The 16210-nt window shown below is 39.6% G+C and overlaps 1 protein-coding gene across 4 annotated transcripts; it reads left to right on the forward strand.

Annotated features, from left to right (window-relative positions):
• The first annotated feature begins 1479 nt into the window (after positions 1-1479).
• Positions 1480-4625, forward strand: LOC146324283 (regulator of G-protein signaling 13-like). Of its 4 annotated transcripts, none has more exons than XM_084723590.1 (5): positions 1481-1771; positions 2102-2161; positions 2477-2538; positions 2700-2866; positions 4307-4625. In XM_084723590.1, exons 1-5 carry the CDS (start codon positions 1692-1694, stop codon positions 4493-4495), a joined length of 558 nt encoding a protein of 185 aa, XP_084579716.1. In that variant the 5' UTR covers positions 1481-1691; the 3' UTR covers positions 4496-4625. The 4 variants fall into 4 exon arrangements, with proteins under 4 accessions (XP_084579717.1, XP_084579718.1, XP_084579716.1 ...); XM_084723588.1 differs by having other exon boundaries at positions 1487-1771; positions 2474-2538; XM_084723591.1 differs by lacking the exon at positions 2102-2161 and having other exon boundaries at positions 1480-1771; positions 2474-2538.
• The last annotated feature ends 11585 nt before the right edge of the window (positions 4626-16210 follow it).

The raw sequence follows: 16210 nt of genomic DNA on the forward strand, positions 1-16210 counted from the left end.
AATTTGTTTGTGTTATTGTGTGATTCCATGTTCTGTGAGTCAAAATGACAACAACGGAGTTTGGTTGGTTTAGAGGGAGGGCAACATTTGGCTTATATAACTGTGGTTTAAGTGGCTCAAACACCTTTTATTGCTGATTCCATCCACAGCTATACATCGTTTAGCCTCCTCTCTGCTTCTCCAATTTAGGAATGTGGCCATCCAGTGTGCTCTCATTCCCAACTCCTCAAATACAGATGTTTCGTCACCGTGACTCATCGACCCATGCAGATGCGCACAGTGCCCGTTAGTAGCTGGAAGAGAGGAGAGAGGGAAAAAGTCCTCATCTAGAGGAGGTGGGGTTGATGGATGGCTCAAACAAAAACAAGACTTTCCCTCAGGAGACTGGGGTTTGTGTTCCATGTGAAACCAAAACGTTATTTAAAGTTGTAAAGTACTTAAGTTTATGTGCGTCATGTCACTTTCGTCTTGCATGTCGTGTCAGTGATGTCACATGACTTGTCTAACGTAACGTATTTATTGTAATCCCAGACATGGTCTTATCCTAAGAAGCAGTTTTTGTGCGTAAGCGTACCCAAACTGTGATGTTTTACAAATGAAACACATGAAAAACTCTTTCTGGCAGCATCCTTTACTTCAGGGTAACTTGTGCAACTGTAAGAGAGGCAGAGGGACAGTGACAAAATGTTGTTATTTGACGAGTTGGAAGGAAAGCACACTGGCTGACCAGCATCTACCATGGATAAGACACTGAGTAGCAACCTTATAAAACACCATATTAAATAATCCAAACTATCCTTCAACTCTCTTGTGTTGTCACTCTAAAAACCCTGCACTGAGAGGATGCAAAGGTTGGAAAAATGTTCTAATTTCTGAGGGTTTCCCAAGCTGTTATATACAATAAAATACAACACACAGACTTGCATACCCTACCTTCCAAATAAGGATTTCTGTCTGCAGTTTGGCCATGTAGGATATGACATTCTGACAATTTCTAACTTCCTGTCGCCTTGCTGAGTCTCTCTGTTGCAATCAATTCACTGTTTCCTCTTTCTCGCATATGGCTGTAGCCTCGTGTTGCACGAATGTACGCCACATTTTTGAATTTCCCTTTGCGGGATCAATAAATGTTGAAATCTAAAGACTCACAAGACAGAAGAGCAATCCTTCCATTTGTCTTCAGCAAGCTTCACTTTTCCAAACTACAAAAACACACCGCATGCAAAGGTCACAATTTGCTTATCACACTCAGTGTTACTGTAATTTGCATGTGTGCTGTCAGACTAAAAATAATGTGGACACAGCACGCTTTCAGCCACAGAGAGTGCTGATTGTTTGGCTCATCCAGTCAGGAGGAGGGAAAGATCTGCAACAGCGGGAGGAAAAGAAAGGAAGCAGAGAGACATAATAGGGAGTAAAGCATCAAGAGGAGGGAGGCATGTATGCAGTTACAGTGTGAGTATGTGTTGTTTCAGTGAGGTAGGAGGAGAGGAGGAACAGGGGGAAGGAGGAGGAAGGGGTGCTTCCTCTTCAGTCTGGGGCTGAGCTGCTGATGTATCCCAGCAGCCCCGGTCCGTGGCAACAGGAAACCTTGGTATAAAAAGCCGCGTCGCAGGGGGAACCCTCCTAAGTGTCTCTCAGCCGCAGCATGACCAGGACCAAGAGCCTGAGAGTGTGGACTTAACAAAACAATGCCCAGCCTAATCGTCGAACCACTCAACACACAGCACTTCATCATGGACAGAGATGACAGGAAGAGAAACAAGAACATGTGAGTGAAACTTTGACGGCATTTCTAGTAAATATATTAATTTGGAGCTTTATTAAAAATCTTTTATTTTAGTTAAGGTATCTATTTAATTTGTAAAGAGATGTTACGACAAACCTTTCAGACTAAAGAACACAAAGCAATATTATGGATGCTTCATGGTATATCCTTATAAATAGTTTAAGTTAATAATGTCATCTAAGTTTACTACACCACATGCTCTGTTTTCTAATTACTAACATGCCTAACATGCTTTGACCGACTCACTTGAAGCTAATTTAACAGCAGTAAATCCAATAGGGATATATTCATGCATTTCTTATCTCTACACAGTGGAAAGAACTTTATGTGCCGACTCCAGTGCATGTTCTCACACTCATCAAGCTCTGAGAGGTAAGGAGACTTATGGAGTGTTTTGCATACATTTCAGTTTTAAAATAGCCGGCCCTGCTCCTATCATTTCCATCTATGGCATCATGAAAGGATTCAAATGAACTAGAGACACCATGTTTGCTTTGGCACAGCACACACGCACGCCAACATATCCCATGGTTTGACATTTTTGTATGAATTTGATAAGCACATCTGCTATGCTTTTCTTGATTAGGCTGCCTCTGTGCCCTTTGCAGCCCTTGCAGTTCGCCACAGCTTCATTTTACAAAAATTTGATTCTGGTTGAGTAATCTGACTTGCATTCTCTCCCAGCAGGCTAAGTTTAGAAGATACCCAACAATGGTCACAGTCACTGGAAAGGCTTCTCGAGTCTAAATGTAGGTTGCTTCTCCCTTGAGGATGAGAATACGGCTAAAAAATTATGTTTTTGAGAATGAGAGTTCAAAGAGGATAACTGTTTTTTTTTTTTCTTTTCAAGACAGCTGAAACAAGGTGTCATCTGTGCTTCACGCTTGGTGTGTTTTCCGTCTTTCCTCAGATGGACTGGCTACTTTTCGCAACTTTCTCAAATCCGAATACAGCGATGAGAATATCGAGTTCTGGCTCACCTGCGAGGATTACAAGAAGATCAAGTCTTCATTCAGAATGTCCTCTAGAGCAAAGAAGATTTATGAGCAATTCATCAAAGCAGAATCTCCTAAAGAGGTAAATCCAAACTTAGAGACCCTTCACATTCATACACAGATACAAAAATAAACTTAAAACGGTCGGTGCCTGGGCTGCCTTAAAACTTAAGGCTGACTGAGAAGACAAGTTGAAGTCATTTTTAAATATTTCAAAACAAATAAACTTGATATTAATTAAGTTGTACTTAGCAAACCTGCTCAATAAGCTTAGGAATTTAAGTTGAACCAATAACTCTCCAGTCACACTGCTAAACATTACAATCAAATTTTTTAATTTTTTTTTTTCAGTTTGAAGTGTCAGTTCTTCATTTCACACAAAGAACTTACAGCTTCAGCAGTTCCAACACTGGCACAAAGACAATGTGTGAAACTTCTTACCACACTGTAAATCCTAACAAGAAAAAAAAAAAAGGGAAACTGATTACTCTGTTAAAAGTACGTAAAAGAACTTATCTGTGTAAATTGCGCTGCCACAAAACCGAGTAGATAAAGTCCACGTTTCTTTAGAAACTTAATTTAAAGCTACTACAAGGAACTTTGTTGATTTTGGAGGCCCCTGTGGACAAAAGCGCCAGTGTGTCCACTGCCATAACCGCAAATACTAACGTCAAAAATACATTTATCTAAATAAAAAAAATCCTCCTGCTTCTTTTTAACTGGCTTACATACATCTCATCGTGAGTCAGCGTGGGAAAATTTAAACACAGCCAGAACGATTTTTTTCGCGGATGTCATGCAGGTCATCAGTATTAAATTGAGACTGTTTCATAGTCAATTAAAAACTCCTTGTGGCAGCTTTAATGAGTTGATTGAACTCTGTACAGTGCATTTATTCAACTCAAGATTTCATAAGAACTCATGTTTATTAGTCGTGAAGAGCTTTGAAAATGAATACCAGAAATTTTGAGTTTAATCAACTTGAATAAATAAAATCTACATATTTAAGTTGGGAAATTTTGGAGGCCCCTGTGGATAAAAGCAGTAGAATTTTTATTGTATTAACCACAAAATATAGCAGTCAATCTTCTTAAAGATGGTCGCAATTGCTTATACTGTTTGTAGAGAAGCGTCAGTATTAAATTTCATAATCAATTAAAAACTTATTTTAGTAGCTTTAATGAGATGATTAAACTCTGTACAGGACATTTATTCAACTCAAAATTTCAAGTCAAAAGACTTAAAGTTAGAAGAACTCTTAAAACTTAAGTTTAATTAACCTGAATAAATAAATCTGTATATTTACATCAAGTTAATGACAAAAGATGAGTTGATTCCACTAAATTGCAGTTAAGCTTTTTGCAGTGCACATGCTTCCATCTGTTATCAGTTTGAAAAATGAAGATGCATATTGCGCTCTGACAGATGATCTAATAGGAGAAGTGCCTGCTCAAAGGTTGACTCTCAGATCTTTCGCTCTTGGCTCAAATCCCCTCATTCCTCTCTATCTGCCTCATTCCAGATCAACATTGACTATCACACCCGAGAGCAGATCAAAAGGAACGTCAAGACTCCCACCACGCACTGCTTTGACGACGCTCAGAAGATAGTTTACGGGCTGATGGAAAGAGACTCGTACCCGCGGTTCCTCCGCTCGGACATTTATAGAACTCTCCTGGAAAACCTCGCCGCCGACGCCACGAAGGGGTGAAGGCGCGCTCACGGGGAGGGAGAAAGGACATAAAACCCAAAACTGGAAATGTTTGAGCTCCTTCTGGAGGAAGGACTCACAACAAAGAAGGAAGGAGGCTCGACCCCCACGCGCGCCACACACACAGAGGCCTCGCACCTCGGCGTCGTCACTAAATCCAGAAGAACTGTGCTTTAGTCCCGCCACGGGAGGATCCCCACACTGAGCACTTCACACCTGAGGACTATGTTACAACAAGAAGAATAGTCATGACCAGCCTTAACGATAATGACCCCGTAGTGTGTGTTTGCACTGGATGATAAGTCTGCGTACACGGGTGAATTGACCACTTTTGACAATGAATGAATCAGTGCGGTGACTGACGCCCGCTCTGACGGCGGAGCTGCGTAAGCAAGCCATGCAGCGGACCTCCTTTGGCCTTCTTTGCAGAGGTGTTTCCTGTGCAGATAAAGATAGAGGATGTAAGATGCAACGGTCACACTCGATTAGTTGTGTGCGTGTGTGTGTGTGTGTGTGTGTGTGTGTGTGTGTGAGAGAGAGAGAGTGCTTGTTTAGTTGTAGCTTTTAACTGCCACTGACACAGAATAAGCTGTCGCAATAAGAGTTGGCCAATTATCTAATGACAGCACAGAGGAAGCCAACAAATCCATAGTGGACAGAGGACTCAATAGTGATATGTCATCCTAAGTAAAGTGTTGCAGGAGGCCACTTAGTTGTGCAAGAGGCATTCTGGGACACTTTGAAAGGAGATTTTTCTTCCTACTTCTTTTTTTTTTTTTTTTTAGATTGGAAGATTGGATGGGATTTTAAAAAACTGATATTTCTTAGATTTAAGCTGCCTGTTGGTGATATTTTGTCCCAATACTCAATCTATTTAAGGTTTATAAGTTAAAAACAAGTAAAAGTAGTTTTATTTTAATTAAAAATTCAAGATAATTATATTTTTTATGTTAACAAAACATAGTCATGCACATTTTTTGTGTGGAATTTGAATGAAGTTCCCATTTACGGCCGGTGATGTCTAATAATAATTCCTCAGCGCACGACCGCCAGCTATTATCTAAACCGTCTAAACTAAATTCTTACAGCACTGAAGTGTCAAGAGTTGTGATTTTATGTAGTAAACTATTTGAGTGGAATGACTATAGAGGTAGAATGTTTCACCTTGCATGATAGGATGTTAAAACTCCTTGTATACCCTGAGAATATGCCTTGGTCTTAACTTTCAAAGCATGTTGTAGGAATCTTAGGAGTTAATAGTTAAGTTAACTTAAAGGTTAAACAAAGTTTTATTTATTGTTAATTGTCACCATTTGAGTACAAAGTTTGTTGCAGTGTTGAAGTGCTTGTTAAATTGTTAGTGATTTGAATGACATTAAATTATTTAAATTGCTTTCTTGGAACAAAGTGATCTTTTTTTTTTTAGGAACACACATTTTTTCGCCTTACTGCTTTTAGTGCTTTGTGCTCTGAAATCTAGTCTTGTGGTCTGTTTAAAGAAAAGCAAATAGATCTTAAAACATGGCATTAGAAAATTAATGAGATGTTTGCATAATGATTGTCTGTTATATGTTTAAAGCAATACTCCACCGCATAAGCATGGAAACATAAAAGCTGTGCCAAGTTCTGGTGGGCCGATGGCTTATTTTCTCTGTTATGGAGAAGCAAATACAGTGCGGTTGTTGGCAAGACTTAACACTTCATCCTCCTAAGTGACAACGTATATATACAGTAGTTTTTTTTTTTTATAAATAGAGCTCCTGGTCTCTCATATTCAAACATTTTCAGCATTTTAATCCCTGGGTTGCCATCACCAGAGTGAAGATATGCAGTAAATAAGACAATAATCCACCCACAGGAACAAAATATTTAAAAGAAATTACAGCACTAGCTTGAGTTTCAGTTTTTGAGACAGACGTTAAAGTGATCCTTGTTTTATCCAACAAAAGATACCGGGCAGTTTCTTGTCCTTGTCCTTTTTTATCACTGAGTGGCATCTGTTGACTTGAAAATTAAGTGCATTAGTGATATGTGCTGTTTTAGAAAACAGGAAGCCCTGGACTTCCAGTTTCTTATGAAATCAGACATTGTGAGAAATGTGATTTTCTCTGAATTGAAACAGCATGAAACACTGTACGATTCAACAGATGTGAGGTAACATATACATATAAAACATCATTAATAAATGCTAAATTGATAATTGATTTCACTTTAGTTAGTAGTTAAAATTAAACAACAATTAATTATAATTGATTATATTTGGTAATTATTAGTAATTCTATAATTTATATTTTTCTACAATTATCTGTCTAATATAAAAAAATAGTTTATGTATAAATTGTATATTTTATCATAGCTGGTAAGTCACAATTACATTCTGAATAAATTAGTTTTATTCTAAATTATTAGTATTTGGTAATGATTAAACGGAGAGATGGATCAGGTTCGTAACACTTTGTTGATTGCTAATAATTAGTTTGTAAACTGCCAAGAAAGATTATTTGGATTGCTACTGATGATTACAATACTTCATGTACTTACATAAGTAACTTATGTTACGTCTATGAGTAACATACATATTTTAAGCTAAAGTACGATCTTTTCCTAAACATACCCGAGTAGTTTGCCCTTCATGTGCAAAACTGACACTACAGCATCATAGTTTGGAGCGTAGATCCACCGACCAAGACCCTTTAACATTATCTGATGGTTATTGTTAAGTTGCAACTGACGTTTATAAGATTTTGTAAACGATAAATAACTACAGCTTAGTGCAACTATAAACATTATTTTGATGGCTAGTTTTAGGTTCATAAAACTTTACAGTTGATTAATAAATGTTTTATAAAGGATATATGAAAATTATTTAACAGAAACTAACTATTAACTTTTAATTGACTAAAAATGTATTAATGATGATTATCATATATTGCTATCAAGTAGGGTTATTGGTTTGTTTGGGGCAGAGATTCACACTAATCATGAACATCAGACTGACTCACGCTAATGTGTGAGTCAGTCTGATCAAATACTTGTGATTACCCAAAATGCACCCAACTCAAAGCTGTAGGTTTGGCACAGAACAAGCACACACACAGTGAGTGTCTCATTCTTCTTCTCCTTTTTTTTTTATTCTGCTAATTTTAACCAGTACAGCACACTGGCGTGGTATCACGGGCAACATGATGGATGGACTCCATTTTCTGATACGCTCATACAAAACAGTAACGACGGCTTGAAGAGAACTTGTTAAATACTGTTTGTTTGTGCATTTCGGAGAGTGACACCCACACAGAATGAGACCAAACACACACACACACACACACTCAGGCATTTGAAATATGAGTGAAACAGCCTGACAAAACACAAAAATCACAGAGCCTGTTGAAATTTTCCTCAGTGAAAATTTGTATTTTATTCTGAAATGTGCTCCCCGTGCTTTGATTAAAACTTATCATCTTTATAAAGTGAGCAAGTAAAGTTATAATATATGACTTGTACTGTTGGATGGATGGACAGACAGCAGTGCGTTGTTGATCTGACAGATGACAGGCTACGGCAACATTATATTCTAACAGCTGCAATGGTCGGGCTGCTCACACGTCATACAAAAACTTTCAGAAACTTCCGCCTGTAAATTCTCCCAACAAAACAAGACCAAGGCCCGTGTCAGAAGTCGGTAGACCCTTGCATATGCAGTTCAACATTCATAAATTGGCGTCTTGTGTTCTGCAAAAGTTTGGGAGACTCTTCCGTCTTAAAGCTTGCCAGTTGTTCCGCCCCACACTTAAGTAAACATCAGCAGGTGAGTGTGCAGGTATTTTTAGCTCCTTGGAAAGGTGCCTGTATGCATACAAGCAACAAGGTTTGCATGGTTAGGGACTTGGGATGGGCAACCTGTCAGCATAGCTACAGGTGATTTATTGTACAGGTTGTACAATCTGTGGTTCATTAAATTGCAAAAACACAACAAATAGGGACAACGACTCATTGTGGAAACTAAGCCAAAAAGTTGCAGAAACATCTTTGTTATGCACTTTATTCTTATAATTGGTAGGTCACAATTTCTGGGGCAGCATTTCCGATGGGCTGTTGCCCTCATTTACATGCAGATAAACACATCTTAATATATTTTTATCTTTGTATCTTTTACAGGGGGTGTGACTTATTTATTGTCAGCTGCCCTTCCTGGGTCAGTTTCCCAGTGGTTTGTGTGTGTGTTGTCTGTGCCGACTTCCACATACAGTACACACACACACACGCACACACACACACACACACACACACACATAAACAAAGAGACAGACTTACCTTACGATATTCCGAAGGACCCGTCAGGCCATGCGCCAGATTGAAGTGACTGGGAGGGCTGTTGAAAATGACAAATGGGTCATTTTTTTCATTAAAATAAAAGTCTCGCTCTGCACGTGTGCTATTTGCGATTAGCGATAATGGGGGCAGATTTAACATTGACATTGGCAGTAATTGTTGAAACATGAGGTCTCTGATTCCACAGGGAAGTAAACAAAAGCAGCTTCTCGTTTCTAGCTGACGACGGTGCATCTTGTCGGCTAAAATGGTGACTCTCATTAGCAGATTAGTGTAGCTGGCTTATGTAAGCTAATGTTAATGCTTGAACTCTTTGAGTCAGCTGAGATGTGTGTCTCCAGGTGACTTTTCCTAAATGCAAACAGCATTTCCACTGGACACAAGAACCATGTGAAAGTGTATTAAATAGGTAAAGCTACTCAATGGCTGTGTAAATGCTACAATATTATTGCTAAGACTAGATGCAAAAGCTATCTTACATCAGGTGAAATACCATGCAAATAATATGATAGACAACAGAAATATGCTCATTGGATTGGATTAAGTGCAATGGACCTTGAGACGGTCACCCAGCCAGACCAGTTAGCTAATTGGTCAAGTCAAGAAGGACAGAAACCAAAGACAAGAACAAAATGACTCAGGGGCTCTGAGAGTTTTTTCAGCCGAATGGGCAACTGTCCTCACCACGTAAGAGCCTTGTGGCAAGAGATCATTAGGCCTTGAGTTATGTTTGTCCACGTATAACCCGCGTAATGCCACTCCCAAAGCATACAGATGCCATAAAGCCTGCAGTGCATGTACATCTGCTCCGGTATTGGCAATAAAAACATCCTTTTGATAGGTCTACATAAAGCCGGAGGTCATTTGAAAGGTTCCGATGATTCAGAAACCAAACCATAAATAGAAGAGTAAACTCAGCACAGACAGTGAAGCACCTGCTGCAATGCCACACTGATGTTTCTTTTTAATAAAGCTGTCTTGATTTTCATACATAGAATAGTGGAGTGCTATTGTAGCCTGGGTTTGCCAAATTGTATGGGTTTATGCCCTCAATTCAAAAAAGCTGGGATGTTGTGGAAAATACAAATAAAAACAGAATGCAATCATCTGCGAGTCATTTTTGACAATATACACTCATTCTGAATTTGATGCCTCCTACACATTTTAAAAAAGTTGGGACAGGGGCAACAAAAGACTGAGAAAGTTGTAGCGAGGGTGAGATTCACCACTTTGTCAAAAATTGTGTGGTCAAATAATAATGTTTTAAGAACGTTTTTCAACACACTACTTGCAAAGAATTTTGTGATTTCACCATCTAGAATCAATAATATCATTAAAAGATTCAAGGGGGGGTGTTAGCGCCCATGGTATGGCTTACTGTCACATCTATGAATGCTTCACTAATGCTGACAGGTACATAAAGGTTTTAGAGCAACATATGCTGCCATCCAGATGACGTCTTTTTCAGAGACGTCCCTCGCATCTCAGCAAGACGATGCCAAGACACATTCTTCCAACAGCGTGGCTTCGTAGTGAAAGAGTTAATGTACGAGACTGACCTGCCTGCAGTCCAGACCTGTCTCCTGTTGAAAATGTGTGGCGCGTGGTTAATGCCCAAAACTGCATGGCATCATAAATTGGGCATTTATATCTGTAAAACTCTTGGGTAGCCGTAGAACTCATTTACATTCAGATATCTAACGGTGAGAGGTCAAGGGACCCCGTTGAAGATGGCCGTGCCAGTTTTTTCCTCACAAAAAAAAAGCCTAACTTTGGAGGGTTATTTAGCCTCAACAACCTGGCATAGTTGGTACAAATTGATGCCTTCGGTCATCTAGTTTCATATAATGCTGCTATCTTCACTCTCGCTTTAAAAATGCCCCCCACAACGGCCCCTGAAAGCCGAACAGATGCGACACTAACATTCACACACAAATGAGATTTAAAAATGTACTAATTAATCACTGAATGTACTTGCTGTGTGACTGCTGCTTGTCCTTTTGTCTTGTCTTGTCTGCTTGTCCTCCTGGCCCTGCTGTCTTTCTGCTACTCTACCTTCATATACTGTAACAGTCCAGAAGCTGACAAGTAGGAATGCAAGAGAGAGGTCAGGTTTGTTTTATAATGCAATTAATCTACTTAAATAATCCTAAAAATAGGATAGGCTGCAGAGTTAAAGATGCTGCATAAAACAGTAAGTCTTTTGTGCTGTCATCTGACTTCATCCTGTACGTATGTGGATATTTTACAGGCCATGCTGTTGAATTTAGGGGTAGCTGGGTCTTTTTTTTACTTTAACTGTATGATATTTTATTGGTATGGTGAATTTTTACTGGCTTTGGCTGGCCCCAGAGCAATATAATAACCTCTTATATTTCCTTTTTCTGTTTTTATGGGTGTGATTTGTCCTTTATGTGTTGTTAACTGACCAAAACTCCCCCTGTGGATCAATGAAGTTCATGTTTTACAGCTGTCAGTAGCCAACTATGACTTTTATCAATTTAAGAAATAAGAGGGTGAAATATAATGTGAGACAGATAAATAAATAACAGTGTGTACAAGGGGTATCATGAGTACAGGATGGATAACTTTCTACTGTGCGTGTTGGAACTTGCAAACCTTCTCGTTAAGCGAGGAACAGAATCTTCCTGTAAGTGAACCTTCATATAAGACGTGCCAAGACCTGATTCTGCATCCACAGCGTCAGCAATCATGGTGACAAGTTTCTGATGAATTCAAAATAAGTGTTTTTGAGTGTTTTTATCACCTAGGCCTTATTGCACAATATGCCACCTGTACGTCAATCCCAGCAATGACAAACAACCATGTTGTAAGTATTCTTGGGTAGCCTAATTTTAATGGTAATTCAGCGTTTGTTTTCTGGAAGTTGGTAAAAACATTATGACACATCCTGCACTCAAGGGTGGACATTAATTTTGATTCCAATGAAACACTTATGATGCAGCATTGGAGAATATGTTCAAAATGGAGTTTCCTGATAGAAAAATAGTTTTACTTGTGTCAGCTTGGTGAGCTGTGACTCAGCTCTGGAGTGCTGGAAGTCAAACCCAGCAGCTAAACCTTCATACTGTTGGTTCCCCGTCGTTAAACTGGCCTTTGTTGGTCTTGGACACTTTTTTGGTTTCTGGAAGGTCGTCTTCCCTCTGAGCACTCAGTCTGGGAAGTAGCAGCTAAAAGGACCACTGTCCTTCCTAGCGTTACATCCACGGACTGCTTTAGCTGCATGGAGCAGAGGTGGGGGTGTAATGCACAGCACTATTTGCTACTGGAAATGGCAAAAAATGTCTGTGACAAGTTGCTCCCTAAGTAACTAAGTACAAATACTTTGTTACTACATTTATGTAGATTTCCAAGTCCACTTTAGTGTTTTTGCTGAGAACTTTTTACTTCTACTCACATACAAACGAAACAGGCTTGTTACTTTAGTTTTAATGCAAGCAGAAAACAATGTAAAAAGGTGTAATAAGACAAAAGCAATATAAAAAGCATAACATGATGAAAACAACATAAAGCAAATACAGTGTAAAAGATGAAAACAACTTAAAAGGATGAAAAAGATACACAAGGACAAAAGCAAGATAAAAGACAAAACAACATAACAAGACGAAACAGACAGAAAAGGGAGATTTCTGAGAAAAGGTGAGGTTCCAATAGCTTTGGACAGAGACGGCTGGTAGAAATCACAGTCAGAGCGTGACTTTTCACCTTAAGACTCTGAGTACATTTCAGAGCCTGTACTTTTTTACTTTCACTTGAGTAAAGACACTGAACCAGTACTTCTACTTTCACCAAAGTGTTCTTTTACACAAGTATCTGTATTTGAGTACAGAATGTGCATACTTTTGTCACCTCTGCAGGAAACATGTAACCAATAAGCACTGCATTAGCTGTTTCATGGAGATTTTGAAGGCTTTGTTTGTGCTTCTAAAATACAGTCACAGTATGAGTTTAGTCAACATGGAGATGTGTTGCCATCCCAGGACCAAGCACTGCTCAGGGTGTGAAGATTAGTATCTCCTGTTCCTGTCTTAGCCTGCCTGACACTGTTAAGCACAGGAAATGGAGGTCAAGTCATAACACACAACCTTTCACCACTGCTGGTCTCAGTATATATGTACACAGGAGGAGGCCAGAAGGAAATAGCACTCATGTCATCCAGGTATCAACCTTCACATGACCGTTACAAAGACTCCCTCACAGATTGGTGAATTAGGTGATGCCCTCCGCCAGTCGGATCAACGAGGAAGCAGGTGCACGAATGATAGATGCTATGTCACAATTATATACTGCTTTTTTTAAGATAGAATACAAGAAATTATTTTTTTGAACACTCTGTACTAACAGGAAATGATACAAAACAAAACTTGTCGTCAGATATCAGTCAAACTTTTAAATGACAGGCAATTAAACATGAAAAACCCCAGAGACAGAATAATTTCCTTGTTTGGTTTCTGTGGTTTTCCTGGAGCTGTCTCCCACGCCTTCTACAATTAGTTTTCATTTAATCTCTTTGTGCATTACAGTGTGGGACAACAGGGTTAGTCAAAGCACACTCAAGCAGATTTTGTGTGTAATAATGACATCTTTGAATCTGAGCTTTGAGCTGAGAGAGAGCAGGTAAGATTACAAAGTCTTGTCTCTGACACAATGGCCTCTGTCTTCCAGTAGCAATGTAAACAAGAGACATGAGCAGTTAATAAAAACAGGTGTCATGTAGAATAAGACCGCATCCAGACCATTCTCATGCCCTGGTTGTCAAATTCTGACACTTTGTAATGCCCCTCCGTATTTCATGAAGACACACAAGGTAGCCTTTGGCGTACGAAAAGCAGCAGACTTTAAAGTAACTTCAATTTAAACCCATCCACATCAGGTGACATAGTATAAAGAGCAAGAAAATCCACATCTCACGACACCACTTTGGTCTCCTTGAAACCATCTTCGTGTTGCTAATTCATCATCATGGCCCCTGGTGAAAAAAAAATGCTTCACTGGGTGGGAACTTCTACATTTTTTTGTCTTTAAATCACAGCGGAACCGCACAGGAAGCTGCGCCTCTGTAGGGCCTCGACGCAAACAGGATGAAAATCAAAGTGAACATACCACAGCCCCATAAGGGACTACTTTATTGTAACAGTAGACCTTGCTAAGTGGAAGTGATGTGAGCGAAGTCAAGCAGATAATTCGCGAAAACACTGCATCTTAACTGGAAGCAATGTGAATGAGCGAGCGAGCGAACAGCTGATTGTGTTGGTGTCCGTAATGAGGATGTTCACACAAAAATGTACTGCACTAAGATTACATGCAGTAATGCAGTAGAACCAGAATATGTGTGCGTCTGTCATTCATGCACATGCAAGTGAGCTGCGCCCCTCACAGGGCTTCACACACACACCCCCACAACAGCCCTGCATCACATTACAGTGACAGTTCTGCTTTCAGCTGTGGAAATGAGAACTGACATCTAGTTTAATGAAAGATACAGCTAAGAAAACTGCAAACATTAGCTGCGTAGACCAACTGCTAGCTGTGTCTTTTTATAGCATCAAATAATTAAGACCGAACTGATCAGAAAAAATAACTCTTGAACATACATCAGTGTGATAGGAACTACTTAAAATGCCTAAAATGATAGAAACCATATTTGGGAAAAACGTATTTGATGTTTACTTTGATTGTTTAATGTTTTATCTGTTAACAGGATTTATGACCTAGATGTCTTTTGCAGCAAGGCTGCCAAGGGTCATCGAGATGTTTTGGCTTCACTTTTAAGGAGCTTTCATGTTGTCCATTTGTTTAAATGTCAATAACTGATCCTGACAGATAAGTCGGGTTTAACAAGGTGTCTCTGAGCAAATCAAGTCAGCTCTGACTTGGATTCTACGTGGGAAAGTGTGTGCAGAGATCAGGCGCAGCTGTCCTGTTGCGGTTTTATCCCATGTTTATTAGTTGGACTTTCATCATGAGTTACAGACTTTGCTGCCAAAATGATAAGTCAGTTTCAGTCGAGTTACTAACCATTGCTTCTCTCTAATTGTTTTGGGCTGAGTGCATGTGCAGCAGCCACATGCAGAGGGTCATATGGGTATTTTCCACAGTCTGTAGTACACACAAACTGGACTGGTCATCCACTCTGCCTGCCTTGCAGACATGTCTTTCTTTTCATGCTGGTGGCCATGGTGTTTTCGGCTATCTTTGAATATTAGACGTGAAGTTCTATGAGGTACTCCATAGTCAGTGTATTACCTACAGTAGATGCCAGTCAGCACGCCCCTAATTAGGAGAAGCAGAGAGGTTTGCTGGCACAGAAGCTAAGCAATGAACTGATGTGGACAGGGTCAGCAACAAAAAGTAATGTAGCCACTTAGAAAAGGTTAATCTAACAAAATCAATATCAATCTAAGTGTGTGCTCGTATGACTTTTCTGACAGAAAACTTCCATTATTTAAAAGCCAACTATTGCTCTCTCCAAACGAGCCAAACTCCATTGGCAAAATCAGTAATTTTACCTCACAGAACACAGGGGATCCTGGTCTGTCACTGTCTCAGTCTGTTCATTTGTTTGTGTCATTGTGTGAATTTGGTGAATCCTTTTAAAACACCAAAATCACTCAACAACACAAACTTACAGATTGAGGCAGTGGTACACCAGTTACTTCTGTGTACTGGAATGCAAAGCTCCTGATTTTGCCCATGGAGTTTGGTTGGTTTGAAGAGAGCAATATTTTGCTCACATAACGGTGGTTTCCCATCAGAAAATGCTGTCTGATGGCAAAATAAAGCCAAAAAAGAACTTTTATTTAAGTGGCTAAAATATCTTTTGTTGCTGACTCTGTCCATAACAGTGCATTTCTTAGCTTCCGTGCTGCTAACCTCTCTGCATCTACTGTAACTGACACACACTCCCTTTAAGCACACAATGCTTCATGCAAGCTTTACGCACTTTACCACTAAGAACATATCAAAAGCACATAGACGGGTTTAAAGTGCAGCCGATTTTATGAATACCAGAGTGTCCAAACACGAAGGAGAGGACAAACTCTACAAGCCAGTGCTGGGAATCACCTTCTGCGTAAGGCCTGCTGGACAGCCCTCGTGCCTTAGTGGAAACTTGGCTCTGCTCTTCATCCACTTCTAAACAGACGGCTGCTTACACACAGTCTGCACATCATAATAAACACACGAGGTGAACACCGTGTTTTCACCCAGCTGAGCTCCAAACTGGTGCAACACAGAGAGAGAGGGTGGCCAGTGATAATCACAACATAACACAGCAGGTGACGCAGATGCATTAGGTCAGATAATTTAGAACATATTGTGATTGTTCTTTACATATGTGCGCCCTGTTCCTCAATAGGAATGCCC

This window comes from Lutjanus erythropterus, chromosome 7 (assembly GCF_056507025.1).
Source record: "Lutjanus erythropterus isolate fLutEry1 chromosome 7, fLutEry1.hap2, whole genome shotgun sequence".
Taxonomy (NCBI): Eukaryota; Metazoa; Chordata; class Actinopteri; order Lutjaniformes; family Lutjanidae; genus Lutjanus; species Lutjanus erythropterus.

Bases quoted from the DNA above. Each gene is read 5' to 3' on its own strand.
- LOC146324283 (XM_084723588.1), top strand. From the start codon at position 1,692: ATGCCCAGCCTAATCGTCGAACCACTCAACACACAGCACTTCATCATG. The intron at 1,772-2,101 runs GTGAGTGAAACT...ATCTCTACACAG, and splicing joins AGGAAGAGAAACAAGAACAT to TGGAAAGAACTTTATGTGCC. The intron at 2,867-4,306 runs GTAAATCCAAAC...GCCTCATTCCAG, and splicing joins AAGCAGAATCTCCTAAAGAG to ATCAACATTGACTATCACAC.